General features: G+C 40.7%; 1 protein-coding gene across 1 annotated transcript; it reads right to left on the bottom strand.

The window, feature by feature from the left end:
- Positions 1-5,842: 5,842 nt before the first annotated feature.
- Positions 5,843-15,485, bottom strand: LOC112217552 (syntaxin-7). Its single transcript, XM_024377906.2, has 10 exons — positions 15,380-15,485; positions 12,651-12,764; positions 12,325-12,394; positions 12,112-12,202; positions 10,508-10,645; positions 10,374-10,423; positions 7,105-7,207; positions 6,764-6,836; positions 6,304-6,386; positions 5,843-6,176 (listed from the first exon to the last, which is right to left on the bottom strand). Exons 2-10 carry the CDS (start codon positions 12,733-12,735, stop codon positions 6,081-6,083), a joined length of 789 nt encoding a protein of 262 aa, XP_024233674.1. The 5' UTR covers positions 12,736-12,764; positions 15,380-15,485; the 3' UTR covers positions 5,843-6,080.
- Positions 15,486-19,669: the final 4,184 nt, after the last annotated feature.

Here is a 19,669-nt window from a genome sequence, read left to right on the forward strand (position 1 = left end):
TATATTGTACAGTAAAGCTTCCTCATTCAGAAATAAATATTCAAATATACAACAACTGAACATAACCAAGAATCAAGAAGTCCAAAAACATAATTTCAACTTTTGATTGTTACCATTACCATTAAAAGCATAAGGCAGATAGAAAATTGTGTAGCCTAAAGTGTGACCAAAACACACTGAATTAATATAGTATGCGAAGGTCAGAAGGAGGAAAGGGAAGCCAGGAATTATTTATTTTATTTATTTAACCTTTATTTAGCTAGGCAAGTCAGTTAAGAACAAATTCTTATTTACAATGACTGCCTACCCAAAGGCAAAAGGCCTCCTGTGGGGACGGGGGCTGGGATTAAAAATAAAAATAGATAAAAAATATATAAATATAGGACAAAACACACATTACGACAACACTACATAAAGAGAGACCTAAGACAACAACATAGAAAGGCAGCAACACATGACAACACAGCATGGTAGCAACATAACATGACAACAACATAGAAAGGCAGCAACACATGACAACACAACATGGTAGCAGCACAAAACATGGTACATAACATTGGGCACAGACAACAGCACAAAGGGCACGAAGGTTGAGACAACAATACATCACACAAAGTAGCCACAACTGTCAGTAAGTGTCCATGATTGAGTCTTTGAATGAAAAGATTTAGATAAAACTGTCCAGTTTGAGTGGTTGTTGCAGATCGTTCCAGTCGCTAGCTGCAGCGAACTGAAAAGACGAGCGACCCAGGGATGTGTGTGCTTTGGGGACCTTTAACAGAATGTGACTGGCAGAACGGGTGTTGTATGGTGAGGATGAGGGCTGCAGTAGATATCTCAGATAGGGGGGAGTGAGGCTAAGAGGGTTTTAGAAATAAGCATCAACCAGTGGGTCTTGCGACGGGTAAACAGAGATGATCAGTTTACAGAGGAGATAGAGTGCAGTGATGTGTCTTATAATGAGCATTGGTGGCAAATCTGATGCCCGAATGGTAAAGAACATCTAGCCGCTCGAGAGCACCCTTACCTGCTGATCTATAAATAATGTCTCCGTAATCTTGCATGGATAGGATGGTCATCTGAATCAGGGTTAGTTTGGCAGCTGGGGTGAAAGAGGAGCGATTACGATAGAGGAAACAATGTCTAGATTTAACTTTAGCCTGCAGCTTTGATATGTGCTGAGAGAAGAACAGTGTACCGTCTAGCCATACTCCCAATTACGTGTATGAGGTGACTACCTCAAGCTCTAAACCCTCAGAGGTAGTAATCACACCTGTGGGGAGAGGGGCATTTTTCTTACCAAACCACATGACTTTTGTTTTGGAGGTGTTCAGAACAAGGTTAAATGTAGAGAAAGCTTGTTGGACACCAAGAAAGCTTTGTTGTAGAGCATTTAATACAAAATCTGGGGAGGGACCATCTGAGTATAAAACTCTCATCTGCATATAAATGGATGAGAGAGATTCCTACTGCCTGAGCTATGTTGTTGATGTAAATTGAGAAGAGCGTGGGGCCTAGGATTGAGCCTTGGGGTATTCCCTTGGTGACAGGCAGTGGCTGAGACAGCAGATTTTCTGACTTTATACACTGCACTCTTTGAGAGAGGCAGTTAGCAAACCAGGCCAAAGATCCCTCAGTGACACCAATACTCCTTAGCCGGCCCACAAGAATGGAATGGTCTACCGTGTCAAAAGCTTTGGCCAAGTCAATAAAAACAGCAGCACAATATTGCTTAGAATCAAGGCCAATGGTGACATCATTGAGGACCTTTAAGATGGCAATGGCACATCCATAACCTGAGCGGAAACCAGATTGCATACCAGAGAGAATACTATAGACATCAAGAAAGCCAGTCAGTTGATTATTGACAAGTTTTTCTAACACTTTCGATAAACAGGGAAAAATAGAAATAGGCCTATAACAGTTAGGATCAGCTTGATCTCCCCCTTTAAATAAAGGATGAACCATGGCTGCCTTCCAAGCAATGGGAACCTCCCCAGAAAAGAGAGACAGGTTAAAAAGGTCAGCGATAGTCTTAGCGATGATAAGGGCAGCAACCTTAAAGAAGAAAGGGTCTAAACCATCTGACCCAGATGTTTTTTGGGGGTCAAGTTTCAGGAGCTCCTTTAGCACCTAGAACTCAGTGACTACCTGCAGGGAGAAACTTTGTAGGGGTGAAGGGGTAAAAAAGGGAGAAGCATCAGGGATAGTCACATTAGAAGGGTTGGGAGATGAGGAAATGTTGGAGGGGCAAGGAGACATGGCTGAGTCAAATAGGAATCCTGACTTAATGAAGTGGTGATTAAAGAGCTCAGCCATGTGCTTCTCATCAGTAACAACCACATCATCAACATTAAGGGACATGGGCAGCTGTGAGAAGGAGGGTTTATTCTCCAGGTCTTTAACCATTTTACAGAACTTCTTGCTGTTAGACCCACAGAGAGAGAACTGCTCCTTAAAGTAATTAACTTTGGCCATCCGGATAGCCTGAGTGAACTTATTTCTTATTTGCCTGAACGAGAGACAGTCAGCCTGAGTGTGCCGAGCCTTTTGTGCCGAGGTTTTTGCAAAATGCAATTCTTGAGGTGGAGTAACTCTGCAAGATCATGGTCGAACCAGGAGCCAAATCTGTTTTTAATTATCATTTTCTTTATGGAGGCGTGTTTGTTAACAATAACACTGAAAATATCATAAAAGAAGGTCCAAGCTTCTTCGACAGAGGGGATCAAGCTGATTCTATACCATTTTACAGAGGCCAGTTCATGAAGGAAGGCTTGCTCATTAAAGTTTTTTAGCAAGCGTCTATGACAAATCAGGGCAGGTCATTTCACTGAGCAGCCATTACGAACACAGGCTGTAAAACTGTGATCACTAAGGTCATTACAGGTGGTTTAAGCATGTCCCAGTTTAGGTCACCTAGCAAGACAAATTCAGGCTTAGTGTAAGGGGCCAGGAGAGAGCTCAGGGCAGGTATAATCCTTAATTGAAACAATAACAAAGTGGACACCCTGCCTCAGCTTTGGTAAAACGAAATGTACCCAGTCTCCAATTAATAGACAGGTATGGATGCAAGGACTGACCATTTATGAAATAGTTTTAACCGTGTCTACATTTACATTATTTTGGATTTTTTTTTAAATAAGCATATATTTTGGGTTCTGATGAAGTATTACTAGGGCTGTTGTGGTGACCGTATTATCGCCACACCGGCAGTCACGAGTCATGAAGGCAGTCAAATTCCACATAACCGTTCGGTCATGGTAATTAGGCTTCTTCCAAGCTCTGATGCTGCTGCTGTTCATTAGTAGCCTACCAAACATGCTAATTGCCTGGTACTCAGAACTCTATTGTCCCTATAATCACACTGACATCAATGCAAATGTTTTCGAAAATCTAATCAAACACTTCTTGAGAGCCCATGAGCTCATGTTGCGCAACATTTCTAAAGGCTATGCAATTGCGGGAGAAAACAAGAGTGATGGAAGCAAATAAAGAGCATGCTATTCTTTTCTTCTGAAAGCGACTACATTTTCTTCATATCACGCTCCTTTAGACCAGTCTAAAATAAATAATGGATTCATTGTGAAGGTGTAGGCTATATTACCTGGATTTATTAGACTTTTTAAAATGGCTTGTAGGCTATGTGTGGAAGCCAGGAGATGCTAAAATTGCTTATGTTAATTAATGGTCAATTACCGTGAGACAGACAGCTATTTGCTTGACAATCACCGACTGACAAAATTTCATGACCACCACAGCCCTAGGTATGACAGTTGACCTTAGCTCATTAGGCATTTCTAAGTTATATTCTTCAAGAACTAATGGGTATGTATCATCAATTTATAAATCCAAAAATGGATATAGCAACTACGGATTCTAGCTTTAAGAGTTCATTGCATCTAGTGTTGAACTGCTTTTTATTGAAGAAAATGAAAACAGAAAGAGCTATATAAAAAATTGTGAGGCAGCAAAAACATTCACTGGTCCAAAATCGTGTACAATCCATACATATTTAATCATACAGTGAGAGTAGTTATGAGATTAAATACAAATTCATAAAGTGAAGAATGAGGCAGCATTCCTTGGAGGAACCTTACAGCAAAAGTGATGCAAGATCTTGTTTAGTATTGCACAATCCTTGACCTCTAGTGCATAGACAAGGCTACGGTCCATTATAATCAGCAGGTCTTAAACAAGCCTATTCCGGGCATATTCTGTGTATTCTTCTTACTATAATATTAATTAACAATCAACAAAAATATGATTTCAATATCTCAGGATTAAAACGGCAAAAGCCTGGACACAAAAGCATTGGTCCATAGAACAAGAGACTACTATATACACTGAGCATACAGTACCAACCATTAGGAACACCTTCCTAATATTGAGTTGCACCCCCCTTTTGCACTCAGAACAGCCTCAATTCGTTGTGGCATGGACTCTACAAGCTGTCAAAAGCGTTCCACAGGGATGCTGGCCCATGTTGACGTCAATGCTTCCTACAGTTGTGTCAAGTTGGCTGGATGTCCTTTGGGTGGTGGGTCATTCTTCAAACACATGGGAAACTGTTGAGCGTGAAAAACCCAGCAGCGTTGCAGTTCTTGACACAAACCAGTGTGCCTGGCACCTACTATCATAACCCATTCAAAGTAGCGGAGGCTGCTCAGGGGAGGATGGCTCATAATGGCTGGGACGGCGTTAATGGAATGGCATCCAACACATGGAGACCATGTGTTTAATGTATTTAATACCATTCCACTAATTCCGCTCCAGCGACTACCACAAGCACGTCCTCCCCAATTAAGGTGCCGCCTGTTGTTTAAAGAGCACCTAAAGCTTTTGTCTTGCCTATTCACCCTCTGAATGGCACACAATCCATGTCTCAATCGTCTCAAGGTTTAAAAATCCTTCTTTAACCGTTCCCCTCCCCCTTCATCTACACTGATTGAAGAGGAATTAACTGACATCAATAAGGGATCACAGCTTTCACCTGGTGAAACCTGGTTTTTAATGTTTTGTATACTCACTGTATGTGCCTGCAGATAGCATACAGTATGTAGACACCAAAAGGACATACTCTTTAGATTATATAGAATTGAAGGAGTTTATACATTATTAATTCATTACTGATTGACTATTTTGACAAATAGAAGCCAACAATGGCACACTGACAAAGTTCCCTTGAAAAGTGATCTATTTAAATTTCAATATAATACACTGAACAAAAATATAAATGCAAAATGCAACAATTTCATCAATTTGACTGAGTTACAATTCATATAAGGAATTCAGTCATCTGAAATAAATTAATTTGGCTCTAATCTACAGATTTCACATGGCTGGGTAGGAGTGCAGCCATGGGTGGGCTTAGACCAACCCAGTTGGGAGTCAGGCCCAGCCAATCAAAAATAGTTTTTCCTCACAAAAGGGCTTTATTTACAGACATAAATACTCCTCAGTTTCATCACCAGTCCAGGTGGCTGGTCTCAAGACAATCCCACAGGTGAAGAAACTGGATGTGGAGGTCCTGGGCTGGTGTGGTTACATGTGGTCTGCGGTTGTGAGGCCCGGTTGGATGTACTGCCAAATTCTCTAAAACAATTTAGAGGCAGCGTATGGTAGAGAAATGGACATTACATTTTCTGGTGGACATTCCTGCAGTCAACGTGCCAACTGCGCGCTCCCTCAAAACTTGGGACATCTGTGGCATTGTGCCACTGTGTAATGATCACACTGTTTAATCAGCTTCTTGATATACCACACCTGTCAGGCGATGGATTATCTTGGCAAAGGAGAAATGATCGCCAACAGGGATGTAAACAAATTTGTGCACAGAGAGAAATAAGCTTTTTGTGCATGTGGGAAAAAAATTCGGCAATCTTTTATTTCAGCTCATGGAACATTGGACCAAAACTTTACATGTTGCGTTTATATTTTTGTTCAGTATAGTAAAGTGACAGTACAAAACAGCTGTCACATTTGTCTTCATTTTACAAGCAATGGGCCTTGAAACTCAAACTTAGTCCTAAAGAATCATGAAACTGCCAGGACCAAAGTGTGTGTGAAAAGCATCATCATCATCATCCTTTAACTGATGCCCAGATGATTAAACCAACGACAACAGCAAGTACGACCAGAACGACAATGAGAATGCAGATCTTCTTTCTAGATTTGCGCTGAAAGGGTCAGAAGAAACACTTAATGTGATATGCAAGTTGATTCGATGCAATGTTGTCACAATTTATTTACTAATTTAATTGAATAATGATGTATTTATTTAAGAATAATTTCCATGTTACCTACCTGATAGTCTGCAGCCTGTGCTAACTGCTGGGTGGCATTCTGAACATGAAGGTCGGCAGTTTCGACATGGGCCTCTATACTGTCTAGGGGTATAAGAAAATACAGTGAAAGGGTCATTCTCTCACAGAAGTTCAGTTTAGGTTTAATGTTTTGTTAACTTTGCAGAAAAGTTGGATGTTTACTTCAGAACACTGTTACTTTTGACTTGTACACTATGACGATGATTCAACTCTCAGAGGATGTCAGTTTTAACACCTTGAATTGATCCTCTGAGTGTTGTGTGACATATTTCAGTGTGTGTGTGTGGCATAGCTGATTGTCATCCTCTGTTCCCAGAACACTCGTTAGACTCTTCTCCATAAAGGCTCCTAAACATGCAGTATGTTGTCAATGTTTTGAAATTGGAAGAGTTTCTGATGTATTCAGAAGTCGAGGTATAAATGACTACATGGATGCTTACCGATCATATCACCCTGCTCATGGACCATCATTCCCAAGTCCTTAAATATTTCATTTATATCTGTAATATCAGACTGAAAAAAAGTAAAACCATGCATTGAATACACAGACAACATAACAGATTAAATAAACTGGATAGAAATCCATTACGTAAGTGTGATTTGCAGGATAGCATAAGGTGTGCTTACTGTATACATTTATTGAAAGGCAACCAATGTCATTTGGAGGAACAATAGACCTCATACAAAAATCTTAATTCAACCCTGAATCTTGCACATAATCGAGTTCGATGACTGCTCACATGGTTCGGGTTTATGAGTAACAATATGCGAGTGCTGTCACCTCTAGCTGTCTGATAGAAGTCTCTCTCTCCTGGATGAGCTGCAGGTCTTCCTCAGTGATGGCCACCTCCTGGGACTGAGACTGGACCTGGGCCTGCCCCCCACTGCAAAGTCAGACATGGGAAACACGGTCAACCACCCCAAAGCAAACACTCACCTCCCACTCTGTCAGGCTGGGCCAGAGAGATGGGCCTGAAAAGACTGACATAATAACACTAAAGTAGATTGTTCGATAAACAAGCAGACCAGTAGCAGTCAGAGAATAGAAAACTGTGGGATGTGTATGTGAACATTCATTTGATGGTTAAAACCCCTGTAGGTCTAAGCCCTTACATCACAATATCTACTAAACTAACATATGGAATTGTTTTAAGATGGTCATAAAAAGTCAAATTTAACCATTTGATTTGGAATTTTAAGACCCCTGTAAGTATAAAAAAAAAATATAAATGATATATACAGTGCCTTGCGAAAGTATTCGGCCCCCTTGAACTTTGCGACCTTTTGCCACATTTCAGGCTTCAAACATAAAGATATAAAACGGTATTTTTTTGTGAAGAATCAACAACAAGTGGGACACAATCATGAAGTGGAACGACATTTATTGGATATTTGTATTTTTTTTAACAAATCAAAAACTGAAAAATTGGGCGTGCAAAATTATTCAGCCCCTTTACTTTCAGTGCAGCAAACTCTCTCCAGAAGTTCAGTGAGGATCTCTGAATGATCCAATGTTGACCTAAATGACTAATGATGATAAATACAATCCACCTGTGTGTAATCAAGTCTCCGTATAAATGCACCTGCACTGTGATAGTCTCAGAGGTCCGTTAAAAGCGCAGAGAGCATCATGAAGAACAAGGAACACACCAGGCAGGTCCGAGATACTGTTGTGAAGAAGTTTAAAGCCGGATTTGGATACAAAAAGATTTCCCAAGCTTTAAACATCCCAAGGAGCACTGTGCAAGCGATAATATTGAAATGGAAGGAGTATCAGACCACTGCAAATCTACCAAGACCTGGCCGTCCCTCTAAACTTTTAGCTCATACAAGGAGAAGACTGATCAGAGATGCAGCCAAGAGGCCCATGATCACTCTGGATGAACTGCAGAGATCTACAGCTGAGGTGGGAGACTCTGTCCATAGGACAACAATCAGTTGTATATTGCACAAATCTGGCCTTTATGGAAGATTGGCAAGAAGAAAGCCATTTCTTAAAGATATCCATAAAAAGTGTCGTTTAAAGTTTGCCACAAGCCACCTGGGAGACACACCAAACATGTGGAAGAAGGTGCTCTGGTCAGATGAAACCAAAATTGAACTTTTTGGCAACAATGCAAAACGTTATGTTTGGTGTAAAAGCAACACAGCTCATCACCCTGAACACACCATCCCCACTGTCAAACATGGTGGTGGCAGCATCATGGTTTGGGCCTGCTTTTCTTCAGCAGGGACAGGGAAGATGGTTAAAATTGATGGGAAGATGGATGGAGCCAAATACAGGACCATTCTGGAAGAAAACCTGATGGAGTCTGCAAAAGACCTGAGACTGGGACGGAGATTTGTCTTCCAACAAGACAATGATCCAAAACATAAAGCAAAATCTACAATGGAATGGTTCAAAAATAAACATATCCAGGTGTTAGAATGGCCAAGTCAAAGTCCAGACCTGAATCCAATCGAGAATCTGTGGAAAGAACTGAAAACTGCTGTTCACAAATGCTCTCCATCCAACCTCACTGAGCTCGAGCTGTTTTGCAAGGAGGAATGGGAAAAAAATTCAGTCTCTCGATGTGCAAAACTGATAGAGACATACCCCAAGCGTCTTACAGCTGTAATCGCAGCAAAAGGTGGCGCTACAAAGTATCAACTTAAAGGGGCTGAATAATTTTGCACGCTCAATTTTTCAGTTTTTGATTTGTTAAAAAAGTTTGAAATATCCAATAAATGTCGTTCCACTTCATGATTGTGTCCCACTTGTTGTTGATTCGTCACAAAAAAATAGTTTTATATCTTTGTTTGAAGCCTGAAATGTGGCAAAAGGTCGCAAAGTTCAAGGGGGGCGAATACTTTCGCAAGGCACTGTATATATAAAAATATTTGATGAAACATTGAATTTGGCCTCAACGCATTGAATAACTCATTCAGAAATGGAAAAACAGACAGATAAAAAATAAACCACAAAGGAACAAGGTTTTGAAGCGTCTGTCCTATATCTGAGAGAGAGATAAGAAAATGTATTTTACCCCCTTATTCACTTTTTGCAATTTGTACAGCCATGGTTTACCTTCAGACAACTCCCGTAGACCAGATGAACAGAACCTTTGTGTTCGTGAGAGTCTCCCCTTTCGTTTATTGGTGACATATTAGTTTGTATCCAACGGTTCAGTCTGGATGGTCAGGTTTTGTGAGAAGACCTCTTCGAAGTCAGGATGTCCGCGACAGAAAATTCAGACAACTGCCGTAAAACATAAAGGATGTCGTAGAGCAAAACAACCAACGCTGCCGTGATCGTGAGAGTCTACCTTTGCGATAGTGGTGACATTGCGGGGCGTTCGAGAGAACTGGAATTCCAGGTTCGATGACCGTTACAAAAGATTATTCCCAGTCAGACCTAGTTTTTCCAGAGTTCCCAGTTGTCTTGAACGCACTGAAGTCAGATTTCCGAGTTACCGGTTGTTTTGAAAGCGGCATTAGTTTGTAGCTCACATGGTTCGGGTTTTACAGCCAATTTCATGACGATTTTCTTGTACGGATCCTCTCATGTGTAGAAAAAGGCAGCTTTCACAAGCCCCATGTCATGGTATAGGCGAAAACGTCAATGGCAGAAAGAGGGGATTGAGCTGCAGGCTCTACAAGAAATGGTAAGTCTCTAGCATAGCGGAGCTTCAAATCGACTTTAGGGGGTACAGAGGAGAAATTCATAGTAGAACAAAAGGTTGACCCTATATAGTCACAAAACACGACATTAAAAATAGAGCTAAATCCTAATAGACCAAATAAATATTATCTCCACTGTTGTGGTGTTGAGAAAAGAAGATGTTTCCATCCTTCACAACTGTAGGCAACAATAATTGAATCAGGATTACAAACTCTGGATAAATCCACAAAATAGTGTCTAGTGATTTCTTCCTCTGTAGTCAGGATGCAGTTTTATGTGGGGACAAACATTGGGTTGTATTTAGACAGCTTGCACAGTATGTTTAGTGCAGCATGTCTGTGCACTATTGCACTCAAAAGAACTAGACCACTGAAATGTTGAACTCTGACCTTTCAAAGGGGTTTCCATTTCCTCCAAAGCTGTCGTCAGGAAAACCACCCTGAGGGGGGACAGAACAGTGAGCCTGATGCACTCGCATTTCAGGTGCGATTTGATTTGTTTGTGTAAAGCATTGACTACTAACCGACACTCTGGACTCGGCACGGACTCTGGCAACAAACTCCTTCTCTTTCTGAGCAGCCTGCCTCTGTGCCTTTTGGAAATTGGCCAGTGCATTGGAGAAGTCGTTGATAAGGCGATCTTTCTGGATCTTTCTCTGGCGCTAGAAGAGGTAAACAAATGAGCAAACATCACATACTGTACAGTGTACATGATACTGTGTCATAGCACTCTTCAATTTCAACTGATCGACAACTATTCTTAGGATTTCTGTCTCAGGCCACCACACCCTACTTTACATAAGATGCTAGTATTTCACTTCTGCTTATTAAAACATTTATATTAATTTTGTTAGCAAGAAATACAACTAGAATGCATTTGTAATTAAACCAATAATTTTCTTTCCATTGTCTAAATTTGGGCTCCCGAGTGGCTCAGCGGTCTAAGGCACTGCAACTCAGTGCTAGAGGCACTGAGCTGTGTTTTATATGTTTTAATAAGCAGAAGTGAAATACTAACATCTTATGTAAAGTACGGTGTGGTGGCCTGAGACGGAAGTCCTAACAATAGTTGTCAATCGGTTGAAATTGAAGAGTGCTATGACACAGTATCATGTACACTGTACAGTATGTGATGTTTGCTCTGTATCACAACCGGGAGTCCCATAGGGCGGCGCACAATTGGCCCAGTGTCGTCCGGGTTTGGCCGGTGTAGGCCGTCATTGTAAATAAGAATGTGTTCTTAACTGACTTGCCTAGTTAAATAAAAAAACATCTAAGACCGTATTGAAAAACAGAAATTGTGGATGTTTGTAAGAATTTAATTATTCCTGCCTGTGCATGCGTTCCAGCCATTCCTTATGAACTTCACAAGAAGGCACTCATTTCTTTCTTTACCACACACAAGCACACATTTCTTCAACATTGTGGGATATCTGCTGTCAGGAAAAATGTTCATGCTGTGTGCCTTGGGCCTTCCTTGAACAAGAACCCCCACAACTACAAAAACAGGAAATAAAGGCCCAATGTGCTTAAGAATAGTGCACCAGCTGAATTTATAAATAAAAAGGGGTACCTTACAGTTAGTTTCCTGTAATAGTTCATTACACAATATAATGAAAAACTGTTCTATAATGAAAAACTTATTTAAATAATTGCATTTTGAGAAGAAATTCTTATCTAATGTATTATCTCCAATGTGTCATATAAGTAAAACTTTAAGTATGCAGGGTAAATTGAATGGACAGGTGGCTAAAATAAAAGATTAAATAACAGCATGTACATTTATTTTATATTGCAGGGTTTACATGCTTGCCTGTAGATGGCGACACGTGCTGTTTAATGACATGCATTCTTAAAAAGGTGAACAGAGGACACTATAGCATTTTTTTTTGTGTTAAGAGACTCAAGGAAAAGGTCATCCAGGGACCAGCTTGGACAGCACAGGCCCGCCCAGCTAACATGTGACCAATGAGCACTGAGGTGCTGTTCACATATTAATGTATGAGTAACATTCTGTCTGCTATTGGGCATTACACTACACGTTCCATGTAGTGCACACAATTCCTATACATTTTGTTGCTTGTTGTAAATTAAGTTGAAGCTACCGTACAAAAAAAAAGTTGATTACCTGTTCAGTTGTGACAGGCAAAGAGCCAAATTCCTTCACACATCGGTCTGTCTCTTTGGCAAGGTGGTTGACATTTTGCTGTTTCTGCTGGCTACATTTGAAAAGTCAAAAGCGTCATTTAGATAACATTCCACAGAAATACACATAGCAGCATGTAATAACTTTAAAAGCTACACACTGCAAGAGCCCTCTTCTGATTAGAACAGAACTCACAGCTGCTGTCTGAGCTCAGTTGTGTCTTGTGGGGTTCCCAACTGATTCACAATTCTCTGAATTTCAGATGCTGGTAGAAACAGGGCACAAATATTGTGACAAAACAATAACAGTACGTGTGTTCATTCAATAGGTAAAGTATTCAATTTGAAAGTTAATTCAAAATGAAAAAAATAATGTAAAAGGTATATTAAATACTTCTGAGTCAATCCCCAGGCCTCATATGAGAAGTATAGTATCCTACAGTCCTACTAAATTCAGAGGATATGACAAAACTTGTGTACTGATTTACATGTGTGCACAGCTTGTCCATATGTCTCACTTACTTTGTTGTGTTATCTTCTGGATGTTGGAGATTATTGTCTGAGTAAGCACATTTGGGTCCTGCACTTTTCCATACTGGTAGGCCATGGTTGACGCATTGGGAGTCTCCCGAAGACCTTGAAATATAAAATGTTACAAGTATTGTTGTAGGTCAGTCACTCACACAGCTTCAGTTCATTCCACCTGCTTTAGGCATTATGTACACTCATTCCCCTAGACATACTGTAGCGCGTCACCACAAGTGGTAAAAATCCCATTTGCTTGTATAAAATGGTTTTAAAATGAATAAACCTACATATTGTATTCATGAATATTGAACATACTAATAATAGGCTGTCGGTAAGAGTAAGAAATGAATGTACACAGGGTACATTCTGCATGAATCAGCCTTCCACTCAGATTAGATAGGCCTTCAAAGAGGCTAGGCATAGATGTCAGCTCAAAGTCAAATTTTGATTTAGCCTACATTTGGTTGAGTTGTCAACTGACATGAATTCAAAGTGAGCGCAACTAAAAAATGTCACCATGTCACTGGATTTAGATTAAAAGTTTGGGTGAAAAGACAAAATGCCCTTACGTTGAGGACTTTTCAAAAAAATCCAATGTTTTCCCCGTTGATTCAACATCACACAGATGTTTGGGGATAAATGATGTGGAAACAATGATTCAACACGTTTTTGCCCAGTGGGAGGCCATCTACAGGATAAGCTAATATGCTGACCACGCCGCCTGCATTGCATTGAAAAATAAATGTACACATACATGTTATTCAATCATTTCATCCAAACTGCTCGCGTCAACGAGCATCTGCATAGCCAGGCGCTAAAATTTAACTTGCTTCTATGTTTAACTCCTGATATGCTGCAAGTCCCGCCTCTCCCATCTCCCCATTGATTTTTTAGGAACATAACCACATGGGTGATTGAAAGATGAACTAAGGTCCACACTCCCCAGCTAGCACAGTGTATCTGGGCCGATTCCGGCTGAGAGTAGGGGCACTCGGCCGAGAGTAGGGCCACTCGGCTGAGAGTAGGGGCACTCGGCTGAGAGTCAGACTCGGTCGACATCATGTGGCCCGAGTCTCGGCCGCCTTCGGCAGAATTACTTACGGCTGGCTAGGATGCGGGGATTGAGCTCGGGCCGATTCCGTTGTGAGTTATCTGGCCCAAATGTATTACTTGGGGCTAAGGCCAATTGAGGCTACTCTCTGGCAGATGATTACACAGGCTGCTTTATATAATTAACATTTCATTATTAATTTTTCCATATATTCTCAATGTTTCTGTGATCAAAAAATACAATTAACATTTAAATGAAATTCTTTAAATGAAATTCTTTAAGAGTCCTGTGTAGTATTTTGATACTTTATGCAAGGCAATTGATAAGCATGAAAAACTTTGTGGATGGAGCCTCCCGAGTGGAGCAGCAGTCTACGACACTGCATCACAGTGCAAACTGCATTGCTACAGATGCTGGTTCGAGACCCGTGCTGGCCGCAACCTGGGAGACCCGTGAGGCGACGCACAATTGGCCCAGCGTCGTTCGAGTTAAGGGAGGGTTTGGCCGGTCGGAATGTCCTTGTCCTATCGTGCTATAGCGACTCCTGTGGCGGGCCAGGCGCACGCACGCTGACACAGTCACCAGGTGTATGGTGTTTCTTTGACACAAAATGCTTTTTTTTGTGGATGGGTATAATTTGTATTTATAAAATGTATAATAGTAATATTTAAAATGACTAAAATTGGGTAATTTTGTATGCGTTTATTTAAATTTGCATCAGGCTGCTTCTGGGGGGGATTCTGGTAAGATGCAGGCAAAGTTGGCTGAATTCGGGTAGACGAGTCCGACACCGGGCCGATCAGTTCCGGCCCTCTTCAGGGCCGCTTCTGGGCCGATTACTCATTGCTAGCTGGGTCCAGTCCAGTTCGTGGTGGTAATGCACCTTAAAGTTGGTTGCCAACCGTCATATAAAGTCCACAGAAAAAGAAGCGATTACTAGAAACTAACTAGGCTATGCTTTTTATCTGTGGATTAATTGTTGGAGTAGAGAGCACACGATTTTGGCCTGACTCAAAATGGGTCAAAATTCTTCAAAGAATAATTTTTTTCCAGGGGAAAAAAAGGAGCTTGTGCATTTCAGGTAAAATAACAATCAATTGTTTATATCCCAGGACAAATTAGCTAGCAACAGAAAGCTAGCTAGGTAAATGACCATGACGGTTTCATGTGTTTCGACTGTCTGCAAATTAATATAGTTTGTTTTGATATGTCAACCTGCGTGTCTTGATCGCGTCTGCTGTGGATGGACAAAATCAGCATGCGTGCGATTGCGCATGCGTGCACGGTCTCGTCGGCATGTAACGCTCTCAACCTGAAGAACGAGGCCAGAAAGATGCGGAAATACAGAAGCCTGAATAACCTGTCTCTATTTGCGACTTATGTCATCACATATACATTTCATCAAACGCAATAGACGTGAATTGTTAATTACCATGTGAATTTATATCAGGAAATACTGCAGTGTAAACGTTAAAGATACATTGTTTCTTCAGTTGCACAAATGCTGGCAACTGTTTGTGAAAGCAGACTATAAACATTAGCATTCCTTTAAGGTCGCATGATTTTTAGCTTAATTGTCGCTTGTCGACATTTCCAAATGATTGCATGCCCAAACATTGCTTTTGTCAAATTTCTGCCAACACTAAATACTTGTTTTCCATGTTTCGTTTACCTTAGTTCTGTCTTGACAGTCTGCCCCACTTGCACTCTGCTTCCTTATCTATGTGTCATGCTTTTCAGTCACATGATCTGCTCTGCTTTACAGGGTACCGACAACGTTTGGGTTCAACGTCAACTATTAAACCAAAGAAGATAAAATGTATCTTTGGATAAAAAGAAATAATCTATGACCTTTTTTTTTTTTACACATTATTCTACGGTACAGAAAAATTACAATAAAAGAGTTAAACGATTTATAAGTCAAACACTGTTAGACAGAAAAGGCCAGGCAAATGTTGACAGCAGTAGAATGAATGTGTGCAGAAGAGGTTTCTCAAATGCTTGAACACACTATTCAAAGTAGGCAATGTCATTGCTTAGATACAAAAAAAAGAATACCACTGAACCACATACAGTACATTTATTGACATGAATCCAATAAAAGCAATTTTCTGGGAAGTAAATTCCCTGTGCCAGCCATCTGCCCCCCTTAAAAAAGGGCCATCATGAAACATTGTAAAATTGTTTGCAATAAATTAGCTACATACTGTTCACACATAGTTTTACATAATAGTGATGTAGCTTTACAATGTCCTATCATGTAGTAGTAAATATATTTATATAGGATGAATTTTTATAAAATATTTCACTGGAGTCATGTCCCTCAATGTGATACAAAAATGGCAACGGTGTGCTTTAGGGATCTGCTGGATTTAGGACCATGTGAACACCACAGAGTGGGCTGGAGGCCAAATATAAGATCAGAGCTATTTTGATAGATGTGTGGCAGAAGAGATGGGACTCTGAGCCCAAGGTCCAGCATTTATATGGCCTTCAAAGAAAGGACAGTGAACCAAGATTCAAAGGTCAGATTAGGAAGCAAGAGTTGGTGTTTGCTCGATTTGGACATTGCACATTGAACTCGTCATTACATTTGGTTGGCGAGCATGTTAATGGTTTGTGTCTGGAGTGTGTGGTCGATGAAACGGTGGAGCTTGTGTTGTTATATTGTTGTAAGTATGTTGAAGAGAGGGAAAGCTTGAAGTGTAGGGTCATTGAGGTTGGATGAAGTTAGCAGGGCTCTTTTGTATTTTCTCAGAAGTATTGAGTTAGGTAGGAGGATTTAGAAATTTTGTAAACTGTGATTGATTCGGATGTTTGTTCAGTGCAATGTGAGTTTTTATTAGTCAGTATTGCATGTAATGTTATTGATTTGTCTGTTTTCCCCTGGCTAATTCCCTACTTTTCACACTGACACAGTAATAAACAGCTCTGATGTTACAGGCTTGAGTGGGACCAATTTCTTCATACTGCTCCCACCTGCACGTGCAGCTTTTCATACCGCAAGAACTGATCCCAAACCCAACTGTAGTTCTGCAATGTTATTTTAGGTGTATATGTGACTCTCCTCACTTGCCATCCATTATCACAGCAATTTTGCTCCCTATAGGCAATGTCAAATGTGCAAAAAAAAAAAAGAAAGTTAAATTACCAGAGATTCTCACATGGCCCTTACATTATATTAGGCTATCTGTATTACTGGGCTATATCAGCCAATATGATAGATGTAGTTTGAAGAGGGCAGAGTTGGAGAGACTTGCACTTTCTCTTGAGCTATTTCTACAGCCTACCTTTTAGAGCTGGGAAGATTTTCAGATGGAGAAATATATCTATATTTATTTATAGGCAATGTAGTAAACTATAGCCTAATCATAGGCCTATTTAGGAAGTACATTTCCTTGGAAAGATAACTGCCCCATGCTTCTCCGCCCATTCATAAGGCAATAGCCTACTCTATTTAATTGAGAGCACAAGCACACCTGATCTTGCAGGTATGGCTACTGAACGGGAAGCAGCAGGAATGATGACAGCGACACTTGCAATGTTTTGCACAGGCCTTTAGGATATAGCCTACCTTTTTAGGAGGACGCTTTGCAGGCAGAGACAAATAAATGGGTAATCAATACTTATTGAAAATAATAAGGCACAATGCTCGCTCACCATAGCAGTCTAACCTATGTGCACGTTGTGCCTTTTCAATGATGATTACAATCTTTGATTGCACTTCGACTTAGGTTTGTTGAGCGCCCTCCACTTCTTTCCATCGTCAATATTTATTTACAGAAAATGTAGGAAACTACAGTCTAATCATATTTGGGCTCCCGAGTGGTGCAGCGATCTAAGGCACTGCATTTCAGTGCAAGAGGTGTCACTATAGTCCCTAATTCGAATCCAGGCTGTATCACATCTGGCTGTGATTGGGAGTCCCACAGGCCAGCGCACAATGTAAATCAGAATTTGAATTTGTTCTTAACTGACTTGCCTAGTTAAATAAAGGTTAAAACATATATATATATATATATATATATATGATAATTTCATATTTAAGTTAACTGCCACGTGATTCTCTGCCCATGTAGGCAGCCTACTCTATTTCAATGAGACCACTATGATGAAAATTACAGGCCTCTCTCATCTTTTTAAGTGGGAGAACTTGCACAATTGGTGGCTGACTAAATACTTTTTTGCCCCACTGTACTAGGGGCACTTGAACTCTAGTATGTGAACTAAGAGAGGTAGGATACTGAAGTTAAAGCAGCGAATTCTGAGTTTGTGAATAATGCAAAAAATATGTGATTTTAATACAAGAGGTAGGCTAACGCATTTAAAGCAGAAAGATGACAATTTCAAAATAACTTGTGGCTATGTACAAATAGTGTTGTAATTTCTAAACAGTTCACCCGATATGGATGGATATACCCTCAAATGAAAGCGTACAGCCTTCACTTTAACACTTTAACTTAACTCTACACCTCCCTTTGCTCAAGCTGAGCCTTTCCAATGAGCCCGGAAGATGTAGCAAAAAAATGGGCAATCAGAATGCATATCAGATTTTTTTTCAGAGCTAATCTGCATTAGTGGGAAAAAATATCAGAATTGTGATGCCTGTCTAAACAGTGTCAATTCCAATTTCGGGGGTTAACCCCAACCGGGACTCAAACCCAGATCCAGCCATCATCTTAACCTCTACGCCAAGAGTGTCAAAACTCTTGACGAGCTTTCTAGGTGTTGGCTTAAGGTCACGACACTACCCCCTTCCTTTGGGAGAGTGTGTCTTCTCACATGTTCTCGCTTCTTAGATGGCCTCACGGGCGCCTTCCCACTTCTGACGTCAATGTAGCGAATTCGGGGGGTAGCCCCGACCGGGACTCAAACCCGGATCCAGCAACTGTCAAGCCAAAACTTTAACCTTTGCGGCCACCAAGAGTTTGGACCTCTTGGCTTAATGGTTATGGTTTTGGCTTGATAGTCGCTGGAACCAGGTTTGAGTCCTGGTCAGGGTTACCCCTGAATTTGCTACAATACACTTCCATTGTTTGGTTCATTGACTCTACCTGCCCCTAATTGACCTTTTTTTGCTACAACTTCCAAGCATTGGGGAGGATCCGCTTGAGCAAAGTGAGATGTAGAATCATTGATCTACAAATAATATTCCCTGCCAAATAATAGGTTTTGTTCAGAGCTATGCCCCCCCTGGCTTAGGGGATCTCCCATGGAGATAGTTCAATCAAATCAAAATCACCTTTATTTATAAAACCCTTCATTCATCAGCTGATATCTCAAATTGCTGTATAATGCAATGCAGGTGTAGAAGCACGGTGGCTAGGAAAAACTCTCTAGAAAGGCCAGAACCTAGGAAGAAACCTAGAGAGGAATCAGGCTATGAGGGGTGGCCAGTCCTCTTCTGGCTGTGCCGGGTGGAGATTATAACAGAACATGGCCAAGATGTTCAAATGTTCATAAATGACCAGCAGGGTCAAATAATAATAATCACAGTGGATGTCGAGGGTGCAACAGGTCAGCACCTCAGTTAGAGGACATACCATTGTATCTGTCCCATTATGGCATCTGTGAGAGCATGGGCATCTCCATTTTTTCTCCATTATGGCATCTCCATTTTGAAGTAGTCCATTTTCTTTTTCTACTACTTCTATGAAAATGTAAATGTAAACAAACTATGTAAACAAACTGAAATGGTGCATACTGCCACCTGTAATGTGTTACTTGAACAGGTTTAAAACCATGATTGCTCAAGGCCAGCCTTGCTTAAAGTATGGGTCGTGACCCAAAGTGAGTCGCGGACCGGTTATTAATGGTGGGTCGCAATGTGTCAGTGTAAATGTATAATTGTTTCAATAATTACTACAATTGATTTGGCCAAGTGCATCGGCACTCTCTGCTCAGTGCGCTTTCTGCTTAAGCAGTGGTCTCTGCTCAGTTTGGCAGCTGCGCGGGTGTGAGA

Source organism: Oncorhynchus tshawytscha, linkage group LG18 (genome assembly GCF_018296145.1).
Source record: "Oncorhynchus tshawytscha isolate Ot180627B linkage group LG18, Otsh_v2.0, whole genome shotgun sequence".
Classification (NCBI taxonomy): domain Eukaryota; kingdom Metazoa; phylum Chordata; class Actinopteri; order Salmoniformes; family Salmonidae; genus Oncorhynchus; species Oncorhynchus tshawytscha.

What these genes read in the sequence shown, in the direction of transcription:
- LOC112217552 (XM_024377906.2), bottom strand. Translation starts at nt 12,735, where the DNA reads ATGGCCTACCAGTATGGAAAAGTGCAGGACCCAAATGTGCTTACTCAG. An exon ending in GTGCCGAGTCCAGAGTGTCG is followed by an intron (nt 10,424 to 10,507) that starts GTTAGTAGTCAA and finishes GTCCCCCCTCAG; the next exon opens with GGTGGTTTTCCTGACGACAG. An exon ending in AATGGAAACCCCTTTGAAAG is followed by an intron (nt 7,208 to 10,373) that starts GTCAGAGTTCAA and finishes CTGACTTTGCAG; the next exon opens with TGGGGGGCAGGCCCAGGTCC.